Source organism: Exophiala aquamarina (assembly GCF_000709125.1).
Source record: "Exophiala aquamarina CBS 119918 chromosome Unknown aczIA-supercont1.1, whole genome shotgun sequence".
Lineage (NCBI taxonomy): Eukaryota > Fungi > Ascomycota > Eurotiomycetes > Chaetothyriales > Herpotrichiellaceae > Exophiala > Exophiala aquamarina.
Genome location: NW_013550587.1, coordinates 3984352 through 4010047, shown reverse-complemented (window position 1 = coordinate 4010047; position 25696 = coordinate 3984352). Strand labels below are relative to the sequence as shown.

The following is a 25696-nucleotide window of genomic DNA, read 5'->3' as shown; positions in this document are numbered from 1 at the left end:
ATCAATATCAAATTTCCTAGGCGTCCCCTTCTCCCGGCATTCTCAGAATTTCATTCCAGAATTTCAACATCAAACTTCCCTAGGCCCCCCAACGGCCCCATTGGCGAAATGGTATCCAAACCAACGATCCGAGTAATTGGGTCACTAAACATCGATTTCGTGACCACCACGCCCCGTGTCCCAGGCCCAGGGGAAACACTCACGGCGACGTCCTTGGCCGTGCACGCCGGCGGGAAGGGCTCAAATCAAGCAGTGGCATGCGGGAAGGCAGCTTTCACGTCAACCACGGAGCAAGATGTCACGGTTGACATGATCGGCGCTGTGGGCAAGGGAGATCCTTACTACGCATCACTCCTCAAGCCGACACTGGAGAAGAGTGGTGTGGGCACAAAATGCGTGGAGGAACTCGAGGGCATCCAGACAGGAACCGCGACCATCATTGTCGACACGGGCTCTAACGGAGAGAACCGTATTCTGATCGTGCCTGGGGCCAATAATGAAGTGACGGATGTGCAGAAGGTGTTGGATACTGCAACAAGCGATGGCGTTCCCGATGTCGTGGTCATGCAGGGTGAAATTCCACGGTCGACGGTACTGAGACTACTAAATGCATTCAACTCTCCCACACACAAGACCGCCGTGGTATTTAATCCCGCACCAGTCTTTCCAGACGGCATACCGCTCGATTCATTGAAGGGAATGGCGGTTCTGGTCGTCAACGAGACAGAATGCCTCCTCTTGTTCAAACTCATCGAGGAGCTACGGGGCTCGTCGTCCCTCCCTCGAGAGGAAGACATCAGCGAGGCTCACCTAGACAGGCTCACACGGTTGATACACGAACGTGCAGAGGTGTCGATCGTCGTCGTGACACTCGGCGGTCGTGGAGTTTACTTTTCAGCGTCGAACGGGTCCGTCCGGGGTCTTTTCCCCGCCGAGAAGGTGGAGAAAGTAGTCGACACAACAGCAGCAGGCGACACTTTTGTCGGGTATCTTGCGACCGCACTCGCGAGGCATTTAGCGACGAAGGCAAAAGTCGATACATTCGATATCCAGGGAGCTGTGAAGCGGGCAAATCAGGCGTCAGCCAAATGTGTGCAAAGAAGTGGTGCTATGGAAAGTATCCCCTTTGGGTATGAATAGTCGAAAGCGGGAACGGAGTGCGGGATATTTATCATACCCGTTGCAAAAGCAGCAATTGTCCGTTCGCCAGAGGGAATGAAAACTCCTGGAATTGCAACCGGGTAAACATTGTACATAAGAGCAAAGCCACACGCTGAACGACTACTCTGAAGTATGGACAGAGATGCCGAAGGTTAGCAGAGTGCTACTCCGCAACCCGCGACTCCACGATCCTCAAGTTTGATTGTGCAACCGTCCACTTCACCAACAAAAGCCTACGTGCATGCCTGACTAAGTTAGCAATGACCAACCCGCCCGTGCCTGGTCGAGATAGGCTGGGTGGATGCATTTGAAGCCCAGCCTCGGGTAAGTCAGCAGTGGCCGAAGGGACATTGAATATTGGCGGCAAGCCTTGTGGCCGCGACACCCGTCCACGCTGTGGGGAACTGCTTTTAAGCCTCGGCTCGTCGATTGACGTAGATACCGACGTCCTCACAGCTGACCGCGAATGTTGACCGCGAATTCAACACCGAGGTTTGTTTCTATCTGGATTTTGTCAATTTATCTTGTTCTGTACACTCGAAGTGTTCAACGCCGACCGATTGGAAAAGTTAGTCCCAATACGCAGCAGAACCGGCAGATTGTTTCGATTAAAGCCATCACAACAGCAAACTTCAACGCCGGGTTGCCTAAACGCCAACCACCAGAACCTCCAGACAGAGGGCATTTTCATACCAGGTTCAACCAACAGAACCAAGCTCCAGCTCCTCTTGAAGATGTCGTCCAATCTCCAAACCCAGATCCCACCCCCGTCCCCCTTGGACCCATCGGTGCTGCTCTCCAGCCCGGCGCCCAACATCCTCCTGGTGACGATCAACCGAATCAAGCAGATGAACTCCATCCCCTTCCCAGTGCACTGGTACCTGCACCGGGTATTTGAATGGTTCGATCGTGAACCGACCTTCCGCGTCGCCATCATCACGGGCGCCGGCCCCAAGGCCTTCTGCGCAGGCCAGGATCTAATTGAGCTCGGCAAGCGTGATCCCAAGAAACTCGAGGCCGAGCCGTATCTCGCCATGCACCCGTCATCTGGTTTTGCGGGGATCAGTAGAAGGACCGGAAAGAAGCCGATCATCGCAGCTGTCAATGGGTTTGCCCTGGGCGGTGGGTTTGAGATTGTGCTTAACTGGTGAGGTTTTTCATTTTCCTCGTCCGGAAGTTGTACTAACAAGACCTGTCAACAGCGACATGACAGTCGCATCCCCAAGCGCAACCTTCGGTCTCCCCGAAGCCCTACGCGGAATCTACGCCGGCGCGGGCGGTCTGCCACGGCTCGTCCGCAACGTGGGACTCCCGCTTGCGTCCGAAATCAGCATGACAGGCCGGACGCTCTCTGCGGCCGAAGCACTGCGATACAACCTGATCAACAAGGTGTCCGCCTCGGCCGCGACCCTCCTCGACGAGGCCGTCGCCCTGGCGTCCAAGGTCGCAGACATCAGTCCCGACGCGATCATCGTCACGCGAGCGGCGCTGCGTGAGACCTGGGAGACAGCCAGCGTCGAGAGGGGTTATATTCTGGTCGACGAGCGGTTCAAAAGAGGGCTGATGGAGGGCGAGAATTCCAGAGAGGGCCTCGCTGCGTTCAGGGAGAAGAGGAAACCCGTATGGAAGGCGAGCAAGTTGTAGGCTTTCTAGATCGAGGGAAGGAGATGATGTTGACCATGATGGGGATCTCGATTGCATGTGGATGTCTGTACAGATCTATGCGTCTGTCGTGGAACACCCCCCAAGCCCGTTTGCAAGCTCGAGAATCTGTCGGTAGAGCGGCTAGTCCCTATCTAGCAGAAGACAGAAGTAAAGCAGAGACAAGAATCCGACAAGAAATCGCAGCCTGGTGGTTTAATCATGAAGTGTTCTTCTTCTCATATCTCTGGTCTAAGACTGTCTACAGAAGTCGAAATAACAGGACTGCTCCTTTCCATTCTATCCATGCCCGTTTCTGGCCAGGCTTGCCATGACGCCGCTCACAAGTTCGGAAGTGTGTCTTGTCTTGCAATGCTCCGCTCAAAATGTGATGGTCTTTCCGCTGCCGAGGCCGACTCTGATGCCATCTGTGAAGCCATCGAAAGTCATTGGCTTATTCCAAACCATTGATCTTTTGGCGCCGGTTTTGTTTCTGATCCTGTCTGGTCCCCATGACAATTATTTCTCATACACCCATGAGGTTAACCAAAACACCCCAAGCCAAACCAGCCAGATTTCCCACCAGCATGCGCTGTTCGACAGGGATCACAACGAAGTTCAGGAGCGTTATGAAAGGCCAGAACTTGTAGCCCGCGAGGAGCATCGTGTAGAAGTCCTGCAAAGTCAGTGGAAAGGCTCAGTGAGACGACACTTGCAGTCATAGTGATGACACAACTCACCCTCTGGACCGCTGTGACGGCCGCACTCCAACCAGCGCCCCTCAATAAGTTGAGCATGATGATGAAGAAAATAGTATTCAGCGATGCGCCGACCGTCTGGTCTAGCATGATCTTGACCATGGTATTGGTAATTGAGAGCTCCTCTTTCTCCTCTCCCTTCTTCTTCTCATCGTCGTCCTTCTTTTTAGACGCCGCGGCGTCAACTGGCTTTTTCCCTGAGCTGGGGAAGTTCTCTTCCAGGGCCATCTGCCACTTGTAGTTCGGAGGTGTCTGAAGGATCGCCAGGATAACCATCTGCGTGAATCCAACGTAATCAAATGAGGAATATGCATTCGAACGGTAGGCTGTCAGGCCCTGCGCCAGTATGTTGGACAACCCCGACAGGACCCCAGCCTGCATGACGACAGTGAGGAGCTGTGAGGACATTTTGGTTGTTCTGATCTGTATACCTCTCTGACACCGATGTGATGTATGAAAGAAAGTCCTGTAGAACCAAGATATAATGTACGTTCTTTGGTCGTTTGGTTTGTCACGCGGCGCAGGCGCAAGTATGGGCCAAGGACGAGCTCGTGTCACCCTTGGAGACACAGCGGAACGAGGGAGAGAAAACGAAATCAGATTCAGCTCAAAATGCTACCAGGGCTTCCCTTGGGGATTTAAACGAAAACAAATACTAATGATGCCACGTGGCATATTGAACGGAAGAAAAACATGAAGCCCTTTATCGATCATTGTGACCATTCGCACACAAGCGGAGGTTGAGTGGTACTAAGGAGGGTAAACAGGCTCAATTGGAGAACGGGGCGTTTGGTTTCCCACCACGTTTTCCGCGAGAAGGCGGGAGGGTTTACGAGTAGGAAGAAATGGTGGGGGGTTTCGTACAGTCCAGGGCTCAACAGGAGCGGCGAGCGGGTGGTTGCAAAGTAGCTTCAAAGTAGTTGCAGGCTCGCAGCATGGCGCGGGCGATCAGGTACCCCGCCAAGCGCCCAGACTTTCGGCCCGAGCTCGGCTGACCTTCCTTGTAAGAAACTACGGAGGATTATTGCAACGTAGCTACTTGTTAGGTAACCAATATTTGGGACGAGGCAAATGTCATATGTTCCACTGATACAGGATTGTAAGATCAAGTCTTCTCTAAGTACATGGAAAGTCAGGATCGCCAAAAAGAGCCCAGCAGTATGCTCGCCTGTAACATCTCATCGAGCTTTACTGCTAAATGTGCAAGCTTTCCACAGACGGCCACAGTCGAAGTGTTGGCGAGAGGAGCCCATTACCATAATGATCAACGGGCTCTTTCAGAGAGCGAACGAGACTTCACGGAGCTGCAATGATCCTATCCCGGCGACAACCGAACAACCTCCGCTGTGCTTACTGTCGATTACTTCGAGTGAGGCTTTCATTGTCTTTCGTGGTGAGAAGGTCAACACTGTCTCTCGTGTCGAGATTAATTGGCGGATTTGACTCCTCCACCGCCGGCTTGTTTATATGCCGGTACAGGACAAGCTAGGCACCACCAGCTCCCACCAGGGAGATCGTCCTCACAAACGGTAAGGTGATTGAGTATCTGCTGGTATTCAGAGTCTTTTTCGTTCGAGTAATCGTACGCACAGCAAAAGAATGGTTTGCCAGATCCGTAGGGATCATATACTCGACGTAGCTTTCCGTTTGAAGCACAGATTTTGCGAAAAGTCTGACAACGTGACAGGTTTTGAAAGCTCGTGCCAGGAGTATCTTTTATAGTTTACTCTCGTGACACGACAGGTGAGAGGATCTCCTGCCCACCAGATCCCAGAGCTCTTCGCGTCCCAGGATTGCCCTCCTCATCCTTGACGACTTCAGGGGCAGCCCAACCCGTACCCGCCTGCACCAAGAGCACAATAATCGTTAAACATGCTCCAGCCATAAACATTGTCCGAAAGGCAGTCTCGTATCCAAGCAGTGCAACCTCTTTGTCAATTCCTTCCAGGCTCTGCACGAGCCTCGGGTTGCCGATCAGTTGTCGGATGAGTGGGCCTTTGCCCGAGAGCCCATGTTCCTTGAACTCAAGCTTCAACGCATGCTGAAGCGTTCGGAGGAAAAACCCACCAGAAATAGCGGCACCGAAAGAGCCAGAGAGGCTTCGAAACATGGCGTTAAGCGGGATAACAATGACATGCGTGGAAGGCAGCGTCAAATGTAGCACGTGAGCGAGTGAGTAATTCAATAGGCATCCGGCGATAAATCCATTAGCGAATATAAACCACATATATAACCACATATTCGAAGTCGGTGTCGACACCCAAGATACAGAGAACATAGACAAGACGAACAATGCAAAGCAGACCAACGCCGAGATGTAGAAGGAACCTGAGCGCCGGATGTGAAGCCATCCCGCCAGTAGTCCGCCCAGGCCAAATCCCAGATTTGTCGGGATCAGTGTGAGCCCGGCTTTCTCCTGGGGCCAGCCCCTCAGAGTGAGCACATATGTAGGTGCGTAGAAAAGAATTGACCAGCGGGCTGTCATGATTCCAAGGGTTGCAAAGCTGGTCAGCATGTTGCCGCGGGATTTGAGCACCGAGATCGGGACAATTGGATGTAAGGCCCAGGTGGCTTCGACAAAGATAAAGAGCATCAGGGATCCCAAAGAAAGAATGATCGGTAAGACTTGGATCTTGGGAGATGACAGACTGTACAACAACAGCACAACGGAGGCGATGAGGGTGATGACGCCAAAGTAGTCGATCTGTGAGAGCTTCTCGAACAATGTGTCTCGCTGTGTGGCAGCCTTGACCGTTTCATTGTGCTGAGGAATAGCAAAGAATGCAACGACGGCCGCGGTGAGCGTGAATGGGATCTGGGCCCAAAAGACAGCTCTCCATCCAATACGCGGTTCCAGCGCGCCTGCAATGATGGCACCGCATGCAACACCGGTGGTGTACCCAGTGTTAATGCATCCGAAGAGGAGGCCTCTCCTCCGTTGACTTGTAAGCTCCGTCACGAGAATGAAGGCAACTGGGGTGACGGCAGCACTTCCAATGCCGCCCACCGCTCGGCCCACAAGGAATGTACTGAGAGATCTAGCTTGAGATGTAATCAACAAGCCGGAGACATGAATGATGATGGAAGCAAGCAAGTAGACCCTTTCTGTGAAGATGGTTGATAGTCGACCAGCGATAGGTGTGATGCTTGTAATGGCAATCAGATATATCGACGAGAACCAGCTTACTTCGGTGAAGGCGTCGAGGTCAATGGCGATAGGAGATTGAATGGTGGTGATCAAAGAAACGTTTCCCGTGATGCCAAAGATAAGAACCCAGATTGAAACGCAGATAAGTATCCCTCGAAGCTTCGACAGCTCGACCTCGGGTTTTGTAAGGGATCTATGCTGTTGCTCTCCCTGGACCTCGACATTTGATGGAGATGAAATAAGGGGTGTTCTTTCGGAGGTGCCCGCACCGAGAGGCATACTCGCTGTTCTTGCGTTGAGGCCTCTGAATTGTACCAATGATAATTTTATATAGTCGAATTCAAACCAGAGCCTGCAAAGTTGCCATAGATTTGAATATATTAACCTGCAAAAGTGAAGGAAGATTGCGGATGGAAATGAAAATCGATGACTATGTTGGAAGATACCTGACGGATGACAAATGTCATTCCAGTGAATATCGTGTATCGCCAGAAAGCTACATCCGGCAGATACTTTTACCGGTGTAAGGCCTTACGAATAATCAATCCATCGAACAATCTTGACCTGGTCAACTTGAATATCATTGCAGCTCTAATGAGTGACTACCGCGTGCGTCCGACGCGTCTTTGATCTGCTTCGCTGCACACTGATGGCTCGGTCATACTTCTAGCTTATTGTGCCTATTCGGCACATTCAGCCTTTCTAGTGTCGTAGACCTTGAGAGCTTCCTCTGCTGCCTTGACACCACTCAAGACCATGGCACCAAAAGTCGGACCCATACGATTGGCTCCATCATATTCCGACAGCTCCATTCCGCCGATAATGATCCCGGGAGAGACCTCGCGGGTACCTTTGACGATCGCATCTTCTGCGCTGTTCATGTCGAGTGCACGCATACCACCCAATTTCTCGATGGCGTTCATGCTCACGAGACGTTTAGCGCAGAATGCACCAAATGGTCCATCATGGCCAGTTGTAGAAATGACAAGTGGTGCGTTAATGGTACTGGAAATGTCAGCTGGCAAAGTATTGAAACGGCAACCAGCTTACTTGGGATCCATGCAACTAATACCAAAGTTAGTATGAAGGTAGTCCTCATTGTATTGTCTAGGCAACTCACCTGTGGTTGTCATGGTGTAGGGTCACGAGAGTCCAGTTCGTGACAACTCCAACTACGCGGATACCTCCATCTGCTGTGGGACGAGTGATCAAATCCTCCACGCAGGTGGCATTGAAAAGCTTGACATTTGGAAGAGCAAGGACTTTGCTCATGAGGGTGCTCATGAACAAGGCAGCATGCTTGACGACAACATAGTTGCCCTCATCCTCATAGGGAACGCCAATGTCATTCAAAAATTCCTCTGCAGGTTTTCGCAGTACCATGGCGGAGAAAAGTTGACCACCGAGCCAGCATCCACCACCGGGTGAGACGGAAGCTTCGATGATTGCAATCTTGAGATCTGGTCGTGCTGAACCAAGAGTGTAGGCGGCGGAAAGGCCGCAAGAGCCTGCACCGACGATGACAACGTCTGATTCCGCGTAGTTGTCGAGGTCGCCGAAATAGCGCTTGGTCATCGCGCGAGAGACCTGCGACTCTCGAATGGGAGCAAATTTGAACGAGTCCCATTTTCCACCAAAGTCATCAAGGAGCTTGGTATGGTTGTCTCGACCATTGAGAGTAGCATTTTTGGCTAACAAGGCGCCCTTTAGGTCTTTGGTTCTGGTGTAGCCATCAAATTCATTGAAGGTGGCAATTGGGGGAGACATGTTCAAGGTCCTGGGACTTTGTTAGGCTGATGCTGCTGAGGTTAGGGGAAGATTGAAGGCATGATCCTTCCGCTGGTATTATCCAGAGTCAAGTTCGACCGTATGATCTCAGAACGCATTTCCACAGTCCAGGCAACCATCTCCAATCCCAAGGGCATTGGTTGGATGGCCAGGCTGGCAGGAAGATGCGAACACCGGTTCATGCACAGACATTTACATTTGAATGTCTGATTGATCTAAAGGTACCTTGACCATGATATCTCCCAACCAGGCGACAAGATGACATGTTGTCCTCCATCTCTCAAGTGAGTTATACTTGGATAGAATATTTAGTCAATCTGCCATACGTCAGTCCAACCATACACGGCCACGTGGACATTATATACTCTGTAAGGTGGAGAATTTCGAGTTGAAAAGTCGGTGGCAGAGAACCAACACCTTCGACCGGAGAAATGTTGAGGAGAGAAAGACAGGGAGCAGCGAAGCTCTGCAATCTTATAACTGGATATTCACGGAAGCTATGGAGGGGTGGAGGGGTAATTGTTGACCAAGATGGAGGGGCAGGTGATTCCTGGCTGTGGAGACTCCTATTGTACACAATATCATCCTAGCCACTCACAAATAGCACAGGTTTCCACTTCCATCGAGGCAATGGCAGGACGAATGATTGACCTCGGGTCCGCGAAGACCCTGAATCAACCTTTGCGGTCTGGACATAAGGACAACGAGGAGTGCTTTGGATTCGTTGAGCAGCGACCCTGCAACTGCTTTGTCATTCGGTGGCTTGCCCTGTCGGCACCCTTTAAGCATCGAAGATTGTATATTATTGGTGGTCGGATGATATGTACGACGTAACTTACAACTCTCAACATCCCAAGGAGTTACTCCTTTTCGTACATATGTATCTGTCTCTGTCTCTGCCTCTGTCGAAATTAGGCCAAGCCAACGAACGTCTTGCGATCTAACAAGGCTAGCGTGAAAGCTAACCTCCCAGCGGCCAATAGCAGCCAAGCCTCAAATCTGCCACCCAGCACGTGTATTTCTTAGTTTCCAACTTGACACGTATTCCAAAGCCCGGGATGCTTCACTGTCAAGGCTTTGACCTCTGAACGACACCAGGGCAAGCAAGGATCAAGACTGCCTGTATTGTGAGATTGACCAGTGGCCCAGCAGTCTGCCCACGAGGTTCCCGTACCAATATTGATTTGACTCGAGGCTCAATTGTCTCACGCGACCAACATGGCGAATGCAACCCCTCCGGAAACACTTCGCTCTCACCTTACATACAAACCTGAACCTCTCAAGTTTGGTACCAGCGGCCGCAGAGGCGAGGTTATCCATTTGACCCAGCTCGAAATCTACACCAATGTCCTCTCTGAAATCCACTATCTCCAATCCATCCCAAGGGCTGAAGGTGGCATTGAAATTGGTGATGACTTCTACTATGCGCACGACCTTCGCCCCAGCTCGACTGCTTACGTAGAGAACAATCGCGGCGGCCTCTCTCAAGCTGTGGAAAAGGCCGTCAAGGATGGAGGGATGCGTCCCATTAATCTAGGCGCAATTCCCACTCCAGCGCTCACGTTCTTCGCTCTTCAGAAGGGCAAGGGCAGCATCATGGTCACTGGCAGTCACATTCCATTCGACCGTAATGGGTACAAGCTTAACACATCCAAAGGAGAGCTCATGAAAACTGCCGAAAATCCCATCAATGAAGCCGTTGCAATCACTCGTGAAAAACTGCTTTCGGAACCCTTCGCCAAATCTATCTTTGACGATCAGGGTATGTTACGAAGCGGGCAATCAGCACTACTGCCAGCACAACCAGAAGGCAGGGCAACGTACTTGCAGCGCTACATCGACTTTTTCAAGGGAGAAACGCTACAAGGTATGAAAGTGCTTGCATATCAACACTCTGCTGTTGGTCGGGATCTGTTGGTTGAGATACTCGAACGGCTGGGTGCGGCCGTCACCCCTGCTGGACGAAGCGACACTTTTGTCCCGATCGACACGGAAGCCATTGATCAAGCCCAACTTGACACCATCCAAAAGCTCTGCGATGCAACAGGTGAACGCTTTGACGCCATCGTCTCCACCGATGGAGACAGCGATCGACCCCTGCTTCTTGCACCAGAAGGAGACAAACTTCGTTTCTTTGGCGGTGACATCCTAGGTATGATCGTGGCAGACTTCCTCAAAGCAGATTCCGTCATCGTCCCCATTAGCACCAATGATGCCATTGATCGTGGACCCCTAGCCAGTGTCACTGAACCGAAGACCAAAATTGGCAGCCCCTACGTGATTGCAGGCATGCAGAATGTGCTGTCCAAGGGACGTCAACGTGTTTGCGGATGGGAAGCCAATGGAGGGTTCCTCACCGGCTCTGATATCACACGTCACGGCAACACACTTATTGCATTGCCAACACGAGATGCTATTCTTCCTCTCCTAGCCGCGTTATTTGCAGCACGCAGTCATCAAATCACACTACCAGAGCTCTTCTCGTCACTCCCTGCTCGATCCAGCCGGGCTGGGTTGATCCGGAAATTTCCTCGTTCAACCAGCTTGAAGATTATTGAGAAATTTTCACCTACGGGTTCCAATATCCAAGAGATATCATACCATGCTAACGAGGTTACTTGTCATGGCTCTGACCACGCTTTGCTCGACGTTGACAAGGTGCAGATCGAGAAGCTGGGACAGATTCGCCAAGGCCTTCAAACAGTTTTCTCCCACGAAGCAGGATTCACTCCGATTGCTCGAATCAACTACACAGATGGCGTCCGCATCATCTTCTCGAATGGAGATGTTGCGCACTTTCGTCCTTCTGGAAACGCCGATGAGCTCCGCATCTACTCTGTCGCCGACACACCAGAGCGAGCAGATGCCATCGTGATCGAAGGCGTCAGAGACCCCAATGGTTTGCTCCGACGTCTCGAGGGTTTGGTCAGATGAGACGACCCTTCACCACTTTGATTGTTCGTGATCTGACCAGTGCCATGATAAGTCCATGAGTTACTTAGTACTATGTAACATACTACATACTATCAAGCATCGCTGCTTGCATTGGCGTTGAGCGGTGGGAGGAATGGCACAACGGACTGGCAATACTACTGTGTGTAGCAAGTAACTTAGTACCTACTTCCCTAGGGAGCCCTTGAACTGTATACAGTTGTAATCAGTGGGAGAAACCAATTAGAACTACATACTAGTACTCAGTCATTGTAGCAAGGGAAATTTTGGTGGGAAGGTTCGGCGCCCTGAACCCTACCTCCAGTTTATGCCCGACCATAAAACACATTAATTACTGCATACATTATAGAACTTTAAGTAGAGTACTTACTAGTATGTATATAGTAAAGTATATATTATTATATGTATATATATATAGTAGTATATATAGTGCTGGTGCCCAGTACCTACTACGTACTACTTAAGTACTACTATATATTAGTACTAAGCGGATCACGACAAAGACTACAACAGGCTAGCTCAATTGTAAAATCAAAACTTGCACATCCGATCCCTAGGATAAATCATGATCCAGACCCCCACGTCGTTCACATGGCGACCGCAATAGAAGCGGACACCAACACCCTTAAGAACGCTTGGTTTAATAGACTTCAACGTCAGCGTTACCAAGCTTGCAGACTCAGAGGGACTCCGGGGATTTACTAGTATTAATACTAAGTTTGCTATTTAGTACTGTTAAGAGTAGTCTATGCTCCGCGATGGGAGTCTTAATAAGGAGTGACCAAGTTATGGAATCCCTATCGGCACCGCCTAGTAGCTCGAGAATAGAAGTACAAGTCTTTTAGCCCTTGGGATAAGTACCGCTCTATTACGAATATCTACTGGGGGGTAACGGAAGAGGAAGAAGAGTAGAATACTAGCTAGATTTCAGCGACCACAAGGAATAAGGAGATACGAAGCACTATAACATCTCGCCTAGTACTATGAAGACAAAGTATAAAGATTACATGTTGAAGAGGCATTGGTTTTTCTCCCCCAGAGGGTTTTCCATCATGCCTAGAACTACATAGACTCCCTGACATAAGCCTACTAAGAAGAGGCTCTTAAGGTGTAGGAATCAATTAATCTATCAATCAAGAATAGTCTATATAATTATAAAATGCAAAAGGTCTATAAATAGAAAAGTTAGTGTGTGCGCCCGTAGCACTTAGGTATGAGCCCAGGGAGCCCACAGCACTTAAGGGTTGCCCTGCAGCCTCATGATAAGCATCTGTTGCAGTCCAGCTCTGCGAGCCCACGGCAGCCCAGGGCTTGCTGGGCCACCCGGGCTTTGGCAAAATACAGATGTACATACGTACTGTAGTATAGCATACTATAATGTGGCGTCTTAGGAGGTGTTTACATACTAGTACTAAGTACAGATAGTAAGCACAAGAGGGATTTATGGGTTGTGAGCATATATATATACATACCTAAGCACCAAGACTATATATATATATATATGTATACATTATATATGCCCCGAACTGTGCTTCGTCCATGACCATTTTCGTTCAGGAAAGGGAGCGAGGCCGCTTTAATCGGGCACGTGACGGAGCATCGAGGGCGCCCGGCCGAGCACGGGGGAGCGCTGCCCTGATGCCGATCCGCAGATGCCAATTCGGGCTCAGGGGTCCCCCTCGGGTCCCCGACTACAATTGCCCAGCTGTACTCCGTACCCCTCATTCGTTTCTGCCAGGCCTGCTGCCTGGAAGCTTTCGATCCTTCTGTCTGCGTGGTGACGCGTCTTACATTCTTACATACCCAATCCTGGCGTTGGATGCCATCGGTTTAGCCGAGTAGAAACCACGTAGCAAGCCTCTTCCGACTCCCTCGTACATTTTCCGGATCCCAGCTGCAATGAAGCATTACAGCTCGAAGCGCACTCCCACCGGCAAGCAATTGAACAAGACTTTCGTTCCCAAATCAGTATCTCTATCACCCAAAGGCCCACCAGCAACCAGGAACATCACCGTGGTAGCATACAGATCCAAGAACGATGAACTCACTGTGAACGGCGCTACTCTATACAGAGAGCTCAACGCGGCCGAAGAGCTAACCGAGGCGGCTCATGGCAGGGCCGAAGAGCCTGAAGGGCGGAACAGGAATCTTGCGGAGCAGAACTCGTTCTTGCTACGCAACCTGGGTCAGGCTCATGAAAGATCCGTGCTCTGGAAACAGGTGCCGCCGTGCATGATTAGACAACTGACACTGCAGGCAATCCGAGGGACATGGCGATCCACGAACTGGATTCGAACGAAAATGGAATAACCACGGCGTAATTCCTGGAGCTTCAGGCCAGGACAAAGGAAATGGATAGAGAGCATGAGGAGGTGGTGGGAATCTATAAGAACGCACTATCTCGCCTTGAAGCACGTCGCTCGGTGGCAGATCGAAAATTGAAACAGTCTGAATCAGACCACTGACAGAACCCGTTGCACGGATGGTCAGCCAAATTACTAGTAATTTGTATGAAAGGAGGTACATTACTTACGTGTTTCCATGTCTTTCAACGGCAGCCCGCGGCAGTGTCCTGGCGCAATTGGATAAATCGCGCCTGTGAGATATCCCTGCTGTTGCTGTTGCTGTTGTTCCTGTTGATGTTGTTGCGTAAGGCACGCAGCCATCCTCGTACAATTGTCAGCCAAGTTGCTAGCAATTTGTATGACAGGAGGTACATCCCTTGCCTGTTTCCATCTCTTTCAACAGCCACGGCGCCCTAGCAGTGTCCTGGCGTAATTGATTTGATGGCGCCTGTGTGATATTCTTGTGGTTCTCGTCAATGCCAGGGCATGGGCGCGGGGTCGAGACCGTTCAAGTTAGTGCGATTCACACTTAATTTTTGTTAGCAAAAACCATTGATCCGATCATTCCTGGCCTTGCTAGCATCGATTAAAGCGCCTAGGAAGGTCTCCCTGGGACAGACTGTGATAAAGCAAGTCTCAAAGGCAAGTGGCATTGGTAGTGGTGGTGGTGGTGGTGGTGGTGGTGGGCAAGTGTTGTTGCGCGAGTAGATGCACCAGGATATCATGAGGAAGCGCCAAACCTAGCTTACCTTGGATTCACTTGGTTTTTCACTTTGAAGGCTGTTTTGCTGCGTCAGTGTAGTAAGTAACCTACACTTTTGTATATAAATCCCATACAAATTGTACAGGTCTTGCTATGGCAAGCCAGTCAAGATTGATGATATCAAGTGAGGTCAATCACCTATTTAAGTGACTTGGCGCCAACTGGCGTGTGAGAGCGGCGTCCGTCCAACACACACACACACACACAATTTATTACGCCCTAGTCTCGTTGCAGCCCATACAAAATAAATCTTCTCTTCGCTGCTCCGTCCTTCAGTCCAATACAGAACGCGGTAAATTCGGTATTGGCGGGCGCCAATCGGGGACGGCGACTGCCGTTCGCGAATGCGATTTGTCGTGCTCGGCCTGGAACAAGCCCCGAGATCAATCACTTATACCCTCACCCCGTCTATCTTCCCACTAATTTCTGGGCGTGATTGAGCACTGGCACCGCGTCAGCTTAGCAGTGCCTTTAGTAGCCAAGATACACCGTACAGCTTTCCTCGCTCCTCCTCATTATGAGAGCCACCTTTGCTATTATCATGCAAGAGCAATTCTCTCCAAATTCTTGAATTCAAACTGTTATTTCCGTGAAGCCGCTTGACTCGAGATGGTGCGCTGGATCCCTGCCAGATCCTACCGTTCTCCCTCCCTTTATGTCCTGAACGTCAAGCACTTTCGTGATGCGGCTCGTGCACCTTGCTAATACTTGCCTGGATTTAGGCGGACAAACTTTCTGATGAGAAGCTATCGGAGCTTAGAGAACTTTTCTCAGAAATCGTAGGTGCTCGAGACAGCATTGCCGCTCTTGTCACCTGTGCTTGGAGGCTAATTCCAGCGATGAATGGTCATGTTTAGGACACGGATGGCGATGGTGAGTCAATCGTGGTTCGAGCTTTTGACGACTTCGATTGTCCTTCTCCTTACGGATTTACAAAAATTTGCCGAGTTACTTTCTTCACCACGAGCCAGAAGAGAAGCTAGTCGCCGCTGGAGAAGATAAAGCTAACGCAGCACGTCCAGGAGTAATCACCAAAGCCGACATGAAACGAGCCTGGGGACGCTTATTTTCCGAAGATGATCTCACGCACGCGTTAAAGGACGTCACGACGGACAAGAATGGTAACATCGACTTCCAAAGTCTGTGACGCGCAACTCACGCACCCTTTCTTCTTCGCTGACTCTTTCGTAGGATTTCTCGCGGCCATAACAGCAGAGGGTACTTCATCTCTCGAGATCGACTTCGCAAATGATGAGGAGATGGCAAAAGTCTTCAGAATTGCTGATAAAGATGGAGACGGCTTCCTTTCTGCTAAGGAAGTCCGCAACTTTTTGGGAGGCGGATCTGAGATTGACGGCGAGATCGATTTGATGATTGAGGAGGCTGATCTTGATAGCGATGGTAGGATCGATTGTGAGCATCGATCTTATTGTCCCTTGGCAATAGTACGTTCTAATGTGTGTCCGATGTAGTCACTGAATTCTTCATGATATTTACGACTCAGCCGGCTCAAGGCAGAGTATGAGGGAATGAAACGAGTACTTTTCCGACACGGTGACCGGGTTCACGGCGAATAGTTTCTATTTCGCATGTGATTGCTCTATATCAAACTAATGCGCTTCATGGTACAGGTAGCAGATGTAAAAACATCAGAATGCATCTGGCAGAGAGCGACTCGCTCTGAAAATTCCCCCGTACTCTTGACCAACATGGCGTTGACAACACCACGATCGGGCCGGAAATACGAGCTATCAAAGACTTCTTCAAGACGAGGATTGACTCGTGTGATGTAACCCCAATGGTCGTCGCTCAAACCGCGTGGCGGAGACGTGGAGAGTTTCACTAACTCGTAGATGCTGGATTCATTGTCCTCAAAGTGGGGGGGCTGCTTTTCGTACATGATGCCGCATTGCCGTTTGTTCGAGTCGTAGATGAGCGACGTGCCGAATTTAGGGACGAATGGCTTAGATCTGATAAAAGCGATGGCAGTAAAGTCTTTGGCGCGTATCGTGGACGCGATGAAGCGAAGGATATACAACTTGGGGTCAATGTTTGGCGTGTGTGTGCTGCTGCTGCTGCTTGCATTTTCAGACGGTGGCGAAATTATGTCCCTTCTTCGGACAGCTCGTGACTTTCCGTGGGCGCCGAAGTAGAAATAACGCACCTCCGACCTAAGAGTAGGCCTGTTGCCGACGGGAAAATGTTGATCTTCGGTCGCAACGTCGAGCCATTGGACCTTCCCTATCCAGCCAGCCCAGGACCAGCTTGGGCAACAAAGTTCACCTGAGCTATTCGGGGATGACGTCTCTCCTCGCCGGCGTTGGATTACCCCAGTTGGTACCCATAACAGGGCACGATCGAATCCGGATTCCGGAAGTCCACACGCAAACGTCGTTCCTGTCAACTCTTGGAAATAGGTCATAACGCCAGAGAAGGCGTTGAGGATATCGGTGGCATACGAGAGACTCCTCTCTTGGTACATCCCAACCAATGAGTAGTACGTCTCGAAGGTCCGCATACTAGCAGGGCTGCTCTCTTCATTTAATAGATGAACAAGAGGGTTGTGACTCGTTGCTTCGGGGAATTCGTAGGCCCTACCCACCGGGAAACCGTCTGACAACCATGCCTCTGCTTTAATGGTAGACGGGCACTCGAAGTAGACCCATTGGCTGGAAAAGTAGAGACATCTTCTTGAAAGAAGCCGTTCCTGGAAAGTCCAGCCCCGTGACTCATAATGCGATCGTCGGAGCAGATCTTGAAGCATTGGTGGCGTAGTAACCCAAGTAACGCCACTGACCGCCGCGGCCACTTGGGGAGGTCGGGAGTGAAGGCGAACGCCTGGAAGTGGTGAATTCGCGTCTTCCCCCGACGCCGCCACTATCGTGAGGACGGCTTCCCTGTATATTAAATCCATCTGCATGATACTCTGATGCTTCTGTGCCGCATCATCCTGCACGATACATAGGGAGTCGACCCATAGATATCGCTCTCTTATCGCGCCTACAAGCGTCATTGCATCTTCAATAACGTTGGGCAGAATGACATCAGGCGATCCAAGGGATCCAGAAAGCTGGAGGCTGGAGAGATTATCCATCTTAGTCTGAAACATTGGCGTTTTGCCCCAGACATAGCTGAGGGCACAATATCTAGACTCCGATGGTGCTTCTACAAGCCGTCGATCAAGGACATCGATCAACAATAGTTTCGCCGGCCGGAGTCGAGACGAGGCTGGTTTTCGTGGATTGCAGGAGCGGCCATGGGATACTTCGCAGCAGTGGAGCCAGCGCCGAATCAGGACAGGTGACGTCTGCTGCCCTCCTTCCGAACGCAAGGCCAGTATGTTATCCACAAGAGCGGGAGTTTCTGGGATAGACGCCGGTCTTCTTTGGCGACACAGCGGACTATCCCCGATGTTGGAAGTTGGATGAAGGAACCCCAGCGATTCACCTAGGTGGCGATTCGAAACAGCGATTTCAATTCTCCACGGCCAATACGATGTGTTCCTGAAGAGAGATAGAGCGTTGCTGCTCACAGCTAGAAAGCGGTGTGTCGTTTGGGGTTCCCCGCGCAGAAATTCGACCACGAGGCAGCAGAGTGCGCACTGTGGTCGAGATTTGATCATGTCATAAGTGCCGATTGAGATGGGTATATACCGCTGATTCGGATATTTGCTCATGATGCGGATATAACGATTCGGATCTCCAACTCCTTCTTCCTGTCGTTTGTCCATTACAGACTGGCATGATTCGCACAAATTTTCCACGATGCTTAGCAGTTGAAGGGTCTCGGTTTGCTCTTCTGGCAACGCAATCTGCAGGCTCAAAGAATTTCCAGTTCCGCCTATGTCCATAGCATCCTGTGGTGTCTCCTCTCGGCTGACCTCACTGGTGGTGCCCTCACCTATTTGCGGAGTCTTTGGTGTGTCCTGGGACCAAGCGGCTTTGGTAAATAGCGCGATGCTGTCCACTGCTTTCTCGGCATATCGACGTAGGGATAACATTTTAGTCTTTCTTTGTTCACGAAGACTAATGTTATTGCCCGAGACAAAGTCGTCTGTTTGGTTAGAAGGTGGCTCGGCGCGAACGTGCTCTTTAATTAGTCATATTCTAGTTAAATGTATATGATCCTAATTGCTCGCTAACTAGCATATGTCAGTAAACTGAAAGAATAAAAAGCTCTTTCTGTGCCCAGAAGGCGTGGCTTGGGGGCTCATTTCAGAGAGATCCGGTCGCTGCCTGGGAACGCTGTGTGATGAAGACTCGTAAATGGTCTGTCGTCTGAGAGACACAGGGAGACACAGAGAGAAAGGACAGCGAAGGCTGCTACGTCTGTAGCGTGCCAAGTAATAGATGCCTGGCACTTCCTCGAACCGTAGCTGAATGTACAGCGCTTTTGGCACAGCTGAATTTGGGTGCTACGAGCCAATGACCAATGTCGCCGCTTCGGAGCGGTTGGCAGCGACTGGACCGCTAGAAGAGCGCCATCATCTTCCTTGGGCGTAGCTTGGTTCAATCAGCCGACTGTCGGCAGGACACGTCAGGCTTATCAATCTCGCTGTCTGTTGTCTTCTCTTGGAACAAGAACGTAGAATGGCTCGTTAGGCGGCACGTGGCTTTATGGCAATTGTGACCACTCGCCACTCGTCACTCGCTAGTAGTCGCGACCACCATTGAAAGTCGGTAGGTAGGCTTAGAAAGCTAAGCCATCTTGCGCAAAGCCACATCTTGCACACCACAACAGGGTTTTCGACATCGGAATCTCGACACGAGTACTTTCCATTTCCAATCTTTGCACCTAAGCCGTTGCTGCTTCAGCCGGAGTCGTCCTGACCAAGCCCTTCACGTGATTGGCCATGATGTCATTCAGCCTGAGCAACACTCAAAGCGGGCCTCTATCTGGGCCAGGGGTCTTGTTTCCGGCACCCGCCTATAATTGCCACTTTGCTCTTCTAATGTTTCGGCCAAGACTGCCTGAAAATCGGCACTTCTGAGTTGGGTCAAAGAAGGGGGCGAATAAGATTGCGTTTTTGGACGAGGGCCCCTTTCTCTGTAAGTCGGCCAATTACGTAATGCAACACCCTAGTAATGCAATACTCGTTCCCTAGCGATCGTGAACAACCTCGTCGACGATTAATCCTCTACCTCGTCATTCATGGTAAAAATAGTCATAAAGCTTACTGTAGTAGTAGTATAGATACTATATCGCGCTTTAGGTTAAAATTGTCATGCCGTTACTAAGTACATACGTTAGGTGCTTTAATCTCCTCTAATATACTATATATACTGTAGTATACCTCCTGCGCAGTGGATGTCTTGCTCACATGGCAGCCAGCACAAGATCAGTTAGTAGCACGGCTACATCCATTGCGACATACATACTAAGTACAAAATGTAGCACATAGTAATTAATCACTTGCTCAGGTTTTGGGACAGGTGAGTAACAGCTACTTACTACTACTAGTAAGTCTACTACTATGAATACTCATGAGTCCGCCCGCTGTCATGAGGCAGAAGCCAAACGTGCGTACATTTATTTTTATTTATCGCGTCCCGACTTCGCCTTGATACATATATAGTAAAGACTGACTCCCTTTCAGAAAGGGAAAACCTTCAATTTCAAATCCAATACTCTAAGTCTTTTCCCATATAGCCATACTAGCAGTCCAACACTGTTAACAGCAAAACAATCCCAGAGAATATCGCGAAACATCCAATCATGCCGTTAGTTTTGACCCAAGGTACAACGGCGAATCCGATTCCGAAGAAGATAAAGTTCTTCATCCCATTAAAGGACTAATCTCATTTCTGGTTCGAAAATGCCTTTGTTTCGGCGGGCGGAGTATTGTGCGAGGACGTCATTGAGATAGCCACACACGTAGCAGCCGACCAAATTACCGATCAGGTTAAGTGAGTCCAACTTGGGCAATGGTAAAATCATATGGAGGCTCGGATAGGTTGATAGGAAGAAGAGAGAGGATGATGATGATCCTGTGAGCGGCGTTATTCAGCATGGATGAAAAAAAGCAACACAACAGTTTGAATGTTATCTTACGCTGTGACATGGAGTGAGAAGGACAAGACTGCCCAGAAAAATGCAGGGAATCTCCACAGCATCCAAGGCGTATACACGCAGCCAACAGGCTCACCTCTCTGCGACGAGGATTCCAGGGTTTTAACTGCTCAAGGTAAGGCTTCTTGGGAACCTGAGGTCGATTGATGTTTGGATTCTCAGTCTCCACTCTGTTAGACTTCCGATCTCCATCTTTAGATGTCCAATTGCCCTCGGCCTCGATGCTTGAGTGGATCCCAGTCGCATCAATCGACGAGTGGAGGTCCCTTCTGTAGTCTGTTTCTGGATAAAGACAGAATATCAAAAGCCAGTTGAGCCCACAAAGCCTACTAACGAGCCAATGATAGGAGCGCCAGCCGCTCGATTGGATGAGAAATCCACTAATGATTGGTGCTAGGGAATTCCCGATGCTCAGCGAAAGTGCTTGCGCTCCGCTCTGCGTTCCCCTCTCGTGAAGCAAGAAAAGGTCATTGAGCGTAGCAAGCGACAACGGCTCACTGACACCACCTCCCCAGCTGGCGAGAAAGCGTGCTACTAACAACGAAGGATAGCTTTTGGCGGAAGCAGCCCAAATATTGCACACAAAATTGATTGTCATACAGGCCAACCAAACCGGTCGTTTTCCTAACTTGGCAGCCAACGGTGTAATAGTGAAGCATCCCATCCCCATCCCCAGCCCAGTGACAGAGATCAAATAGGTCAGCTGATCGATGGATGCCCCAAACTCTTTCTCCAGCTGACCAAAGCCAGGTGAAATGCCGCTGATGCCAAAATTGGTCATGCCAGAGAACACAAGGATGGAATAATAGGCAAGCAAGCGTTTCCATCGCGGCCATGCCTGTGCAAAAGGGAATGATTAGCCTCGTTGAGATCGACGAGCTCCGGCTCCTTGGTTGAAGCATACCAGCGGATCATTCGGATCTGTCTTGCTCGGCTGAGGTACAAGGACAATGTCAGTCCCTTGCTTTAATTGTAGGTCACCACCGGCTATTTATTGGGTGGAGATGGTATTAGCGGACAATCATCAAAGGCAAAAAGTCAAGTCTCGAAACGTTGAAGTGCTCACCATCAATAAGCTGCACTGTCCCATGTGTGTGCTCGATCTCGTCGAGACAGACGAACTTCATGACTTCGATCAGTACAAATTAAGTAAGTATTCTTCTAACAGACAGTTCTCGATAGACACAACTTGCATGTATGATCCTACGCATCGAGACCCCAATTCTTATACGTAAGGACAATCGACTAAAAACCCGGCTCTAGAACTCCTAAAGAACTATTTTGCTTCCTCGGAGTAGTATGTGAATTAATCTGAATGACTAAGGCGCGGGTTGAGCGATCCACTTCTCCAACATGCGAGATTTCTGGGGTCTGAATCTGGAGAGACCTGTAGGGTTTGTACAACCCAGATGCCACATGCGACTCCGAGCTAGGACCCGGCTGTGTATTTCGTATTTCACCCTCACCTCCGCACTTGTAGAACTCATCCGTGAGACGAAGACATGTCTCCGGCTGCGCCTCGGAGAGGGGTGCTGTCCTCCTCTGAACACTTCATTGGGAGTTGAGCGCATTCAACGGAGTTCCCTTGTTCGAGACATTGCGAATGGCTCGGGAGAAGGCGAAGATATTATAGACTGTCCGAATTGAGCATACTGAAGCGACTTAGTAAAGCGTGTTCCCGTATTCTAACTTTGCATGAGCATGAGTTTCAGCCATTCATGTGCTCGGTATTTCAGACATTGAACTTCCAAGGTCTCTCACAGATCAACATCAATGGATCCATGGAATGATTACTTAAGCAATGGGATATGTATCATATCGAATCACATCAGTAGTAGAACTGTTTGTGGCAGAATGACATGTATTGTATAAACCCAGATATTATTGTTCCAACGTATCCTCACCTACATTAATCATCCAAAACGGACTACAATCAATAAGCGTAATGACTATTGCCCTCCTATCACTTGACGCCATTCAGAGCTGCTCCGTTGGAGACTGATTCTTACTTGAGTTTGCCGGTGTAGACCTTGAGAGGAGTGCCCATGATTTGCGCTTTGATCTGCAGTGCGATGAAGCGCCCATAGTATCTTGCTATTCCAATGGCTCCTCCAGTATACCACACTCCAGGATCTGTAGATTTGTCAGCATGATGAATCTCATTCCCAGAACCTAGTTTGAACACACGCCCAGTATCCTTGAATGCTCCTCTGATCTCGCCTTCAGAATCCAGCTGCCAAAAGTCCTCGAGTTGGTCTTCTATCTCTGGTCCCACGATCTTGCCTACCGTTTCACGCAGGTTGCCGTTGAATCCAGTGGCAAAGACTATCAAGTCTGCGCTGACTTCCGTGCCGTCGCTAAAAGCAAGTCCTTCTTTGGTGTAGGTAGTCGGTGTGGCACCATTCTTGATTTTGATCTAACCATTCAAAATTCAGCCTGTGTTCTTCGACAGGGAAGGGTTCTTTTCAATGAATGACTTGAATGCTTACCAGTCCCTTGACAATCTTTTCAGAGGTGCCTACGTCCATGTAATGGCCTCCCATGCGTTCATACATGATGTGAGCAATATCACCATACCGCTCCACCCAGAAGCCCGCCTTTTCCAAAGCATCGTAGCGCTCGCTATCTCTTTGTGCCATCCCATGAAGAGAACACATCGCGATTTGACGAAGTATGGCCAACGGCATTGAGAAGCTTCTTCTGTCTGCAACCTCAGTAGGGATTTTATCGTTGTACGATGCTGTAAGACAATCAGAATCCCTCCATTGGGCTCATTAACTGGAAGAATACTCACGAACTGTGACAGCCATGTAGTGCTCCACTGGTAGCACCCCTTCACACTCCTTAACCTCGGTTTTGATATTAAAGGCACGAAAACTTACAAGTACGATTTCTCTGGACCATGGTAACCGACGAAAGACCCTCTCTTAGCATGTCGTCTGCGATATCATGCGCTGTATTCGCCGTGCCTATAATTACTCCCCGTTTGCCTTTCCACTTCGATGGGTTGGTGTAAGTAGCTGAATGTAGAACCTCGCCTTGGTATGCTTCCTTCGCGACAGTCTTAATGTGGTCTAAGATGAGTGATGACTGACTTACCCGGTTGGGGTGGATTGGCATATAAGGCGTATAACTTCCAGCGCCGGTTGCGAACACGAGATGCAATGTCGTCAAAGTCACTTCTTCACCCTCTTGAATAGCTCCACAGGTCCACTCTCTACGATCTGCAGACCATGACGAAGAGACCATTTCTGTCGATTGCCAGATGTTCTGCTCAGCGTTAGCTTGATGATCCTGATCTTGGCACATCAATTACGACGACTGCCACTCACAATTCCATAACGCTTTACGTAGTCGATATGACCAGCTGCAACGTGTGTTTTGCCTAAGAACTCGGGGTAGCTTGCGTCATACGTCCGATAGAACGGTAGGTGACCTGGTCACAATGTCAACACAGCGTCCGTCCCCGTCTTAGCTTTCGAGACCGACCATATTCGCGTGCTGTGTGAACTGGAGGTTGTTAGTCGTCACTCCTTTTATGGCTCGAACGAACTCAAACTTACGTTTGGTAGAATCATATCTTGAATTCCAGCTGTCTCCGACCGCAGGATGCCTATCTATAATCAAGTAAGACACTCCCAAAGCCTGTAGTCTTCCGCCAACGCCCAAGCCTGCCTGACCTCCACCAATCACTATGACATCAAAATGCTGAGGAGAATGATGGTGAGATCGGCCGTCGCTGCTGACCACAGGGTCAATTCTCATCGCGTCTGTAGCGCCATTCTTTATCAAAGGCTCCAGTTCGTCAACGTTACCCACTCCGTCGATTTGTTCCAGAACCGTTCGCAACATCCATATCCTCCATTTGCCACAGTCGTCCGGAATGAGCGAGACGTACCCAGAACAGGACAACTGTGGCACGCTCGTCGTTGTCCGAAAAGTGAAACCAGCTTCTACCCAAGACGACTGATCACCAACGCGAAAGATCCTTGCCGTTCCAGGGACTATTTGGAATTCCAATGGAGAATGCTGGCCACTCGTTTCTTTCCATACTTTTAAAATCGAGCCTCTTGTATTGAACGTCCTGAAATTCCCCGTCAAGGCCAGAGAGTCTCTCCACACAGCTTCATCCGTCAAGTCTTCGGCTAAGAGTGAAGGGAACTTTGCAATAGCTGCAGTAGCGATTTCGGTGCAATCAACGTCACCTGGAATTCTGATTTTGGGAAGTGTACCTGGAAGATCAGCGATTGGGGTTGCGGGAGTACGCTTCGAGATCCCGTTGGTGGCTTGATGAGGGTTGATAGCATCCCTTTGGGCAGCCATGGCGTTTCGATAGTCTTCCTGTGTCGGCGACCTTCCTTGTTGTCGTCTACCCTTCGTTTTAATATATGAAGGCTAGAACGCTATCCGCATTCGGCAAAATTCTTCGGCAACCAAATGGATATTTTCATCGGCATCTCTGGTGAGGATGTGGCCCAGGCATCGTCCTGCCTATGCCTCTGCTTCTAGCCGGGGTAATTCAGCCATGTTTTCTGCGAATCATGAGGGACCTGGTGACTCCAGCCACACCAAATTGGACGTTATCTCTACATACATATGCCACATTCTCCGACAACGTAAAAAGTCACTTCGCAATGCGATTAGCTCTCGCTGTTGGGATCGGAATTCGGCTGCGGTGGGTCCAGGAAGGACCTCCGGACCCTAGGGCGTAAATGTGGGCTATTTTTGACCCATCTGAAGCAGTACCTGACCCGGAAGGAATATTTCGGAGGGTCAGCAATAATCACCGAGGCCTCAAATTCCGTGAACATGAGTACTACGGAAACCTAACAGGGATATCACAAAATCCGAATCAGTTTGAGATTCTATGCAGCCACAAATTTCAGAGCCATTCCTGGGTTGGTGTGAAATACAGTTTTTAGCCATACATCTTAGATCTTCCGCGTCATTGGAAAACTATAAGCCGTCCTAAGTCTAAGAGAACTTCCAAATTACAAATGTAGCTGTCATGAGAGTGCTTCGGTGAAGATTCGATAGAGTGTGTCCGAGGTCTATCGTTTGAATAGTTGCT

The 25696-nt window shown here is 49.8% G+C and overlaps 11 protein-coding genes across 11 annotated transcripts; 5 read left to right on the top strand and 6 right to left on the bottom strand.

The window, feature by feature from the left end:
* Positions 1–108: 108 nt before the first annotated feature.
* A1O9_01419 (ribokinase) lies at positions 109–1140 on the top strand (the record flags this gene model as incomplete). Its single annotated transcript, XM_013410577.1, has 1 exon — positions 109–1140. One exon carries the CDS (start codon positions 109–111, stop codon positions 1138–1140), a length of 1032 nt encoding a protein of 343 aa, XP_013266031.1.
* Positions 1141–1895: 755 nt separating this feature from the next.
* On the top strand, positions 1896–2805 carry A1O9_01418 (uncharacterized protein; the record flags this gene model as incomplete). Its single annotated transcript, XM_013410576.1, has 2 exons — positions 1896–2308; positions 2364–2805. 2 exons carry the CDS (start codon positions 1896–1898, stop codon positions 2803–2805), a joined length of 855 nt encoding a protein of 284 aa, XP_013266030.1.
* Positions 2806–3328: 523 nt separating this feature from the next.
* Positions 3329–3968, bottom strand: A1O9_01417 (uncharacterized protein; the record flags this gene model as incomplete). The annotated part of the gene is made up of 2 exons (XM_013410575.1): positions 3329–3478; positions 3543–3968. The coding sequence occupies 2 exons, from the start codon at positions 3966–3968 to the stop codon at positions 3329–3331; spliced, it is 576 nt and encodes a 191-aa protein (XP_013266029.1).
* Positions 3969–5283: 1315 nt separating this feature from the next.
* A1O9_01416 (uncharacterized protein) lies at positions 5284–6987 on the bottom strand (the record flags this gene model as incomplete). Its single annotated transcript, XM_013410574.1, has 1 exon — positions 5284–6987. The coding sequence occupies one exon, from the start codon at positions 6985–6987 to the stop codon at positions 5284–5286; it is 1704 nt and encodes a 567-aa protein (XP_013266028.1).
* A 401-nt stretch (positions 6988–7388) lies between these two features.
* Positions 7389–8475, bottom strand: A1O9_01415 (thiazole biosynthetic enzyme, mitochondrial; the record flags this gene model as incomplete). The annotated part of the gene is made up of 3 exons (XM_013410573.1): positions 7389–7713; positions 7759–7773; positions 7829–8475. The coding sequence occupies 3 exons, from the start codon at positions 8473–8475 to the stop codon at positions 7389–7391; spliced, it is 987 nt and encodes a 328-aa protein (XP_013266027.1).
* A 1239-nt stretch (positions 8476–9714) lies between these two features.
* Positions 9715–11430, top strand: A1O9_01414 (phosphomannomutase; the record flags this gene model as incomplete). The annotated part of the gene is made up of 1 exon (XM_013410572.1): positions 9715–11430. One exon carries the CDS (start codon positions 9715–9717, stop codon positions 11428–11430), a length of 1716 nt encoding a protein of 571 aa, XP_013266026.1.
* Positions 11431–13467: 2037 nt separating this feature from the next.
* A1O9_01413 (uncharacterized protein) lies at positions 13468–13932 on the top strand (the record flags this gene model as incomplete). The annotated part of the gene is made up of 1 exon (XM_013410571.1): positions 13468–13932. A coding segment is annotated over one exon (291 nt), but the record flags the coding sequence as incomplete, so codon positions are not given.
* Positions 13933–15598: 1666 nt separating this feature from the next.
* A1O9_01412 (uncharacterized protein) lies at positions 15599–16028 on the top strand (the record flags this gene model as incomplete). The annotated part of the gene is made up of 2 exons (XM_013410570.1): positions 15599–15695; positions 15748–16028. The coding sequence occupies 2 exons, from the start codon at positions 15599–15601 to the stop codon at positions 16026–16028; spliced, it is 378 nt and encodes a 125-aa protein (XP_013266024.1).
* A 128-nt stretch (positions 16029–16156) lies between these two features.
* Positions 16157–17650, bottom strand: A1O9_01411 (uncharacterized protein; the record flags this gene model as incomplete). The annotated part of the gene is made up of 1 exon (XM_013410569.1): positions 16157–17650. The coding sequence occupies one exon, from the start codon at positions 17648–17650 to the stop codon at positions 16157–16159; it is 1494 nt and encodes a 497-aa protein (XP_013266023.1).
* Positions 17651–20728: 3078 nt separating this feature from the next.
* A1O9_01410 (uncharacterized protein) lies at positions 20729–21583 on the bottom strand. Its single transcript, XM_013410568.1, has 2 exons — positions 21530–21583; positions 20729–21463 (listed from the first exon to the last, which is right to left on the bottom strand). Exon 2 carries the CDS (start codon positions 21459–21461, stop codon positions 21120–21122), a length of 342 nt encoding a protein of 113 aa, XP_013266022.1. The 5' UTR covers positions 21462–21463; positions 21530–21583; the 3' UTR covers positions 20729–21119.
* Positions 21584–22630: 1047 nt separating this feature from the next.
* Positions 22631–24948, bottom strand: A1O9_01409 (uncharacterized protein; the record flags this gene model as incomplete). Its single annotated transcript, XM_013410567.1, has 9 exons — positions 22631–22758; positions 22813–23041; positions 23115–23365; positions 23420–23458; positions 23508–23676; positions 23725–23895; positions 23958–24061; positions 24115–24135; positions 24189–24948. The coding sequence occupies 9 exons, from the start codon at positions 24946–24948 to the stop codon at positions 22631–22633; spliced, it is 1872 nt and encodes a 623-aa protein (XP_013266021.1).
* Between the last annotated feature and the right edge of the window lie 748 nt (positions 24949–25696).

Bases quoted from the DNA above. Each gene is read 5' to 3' on its own strand.
- A1O9_01410 (XM_013410568.1), bottom strand. From the start codon at position 21,461: ATGGCCGCGATGGAAACGCTTGCTTGCCTATTATTCCATCCTTGTGTT.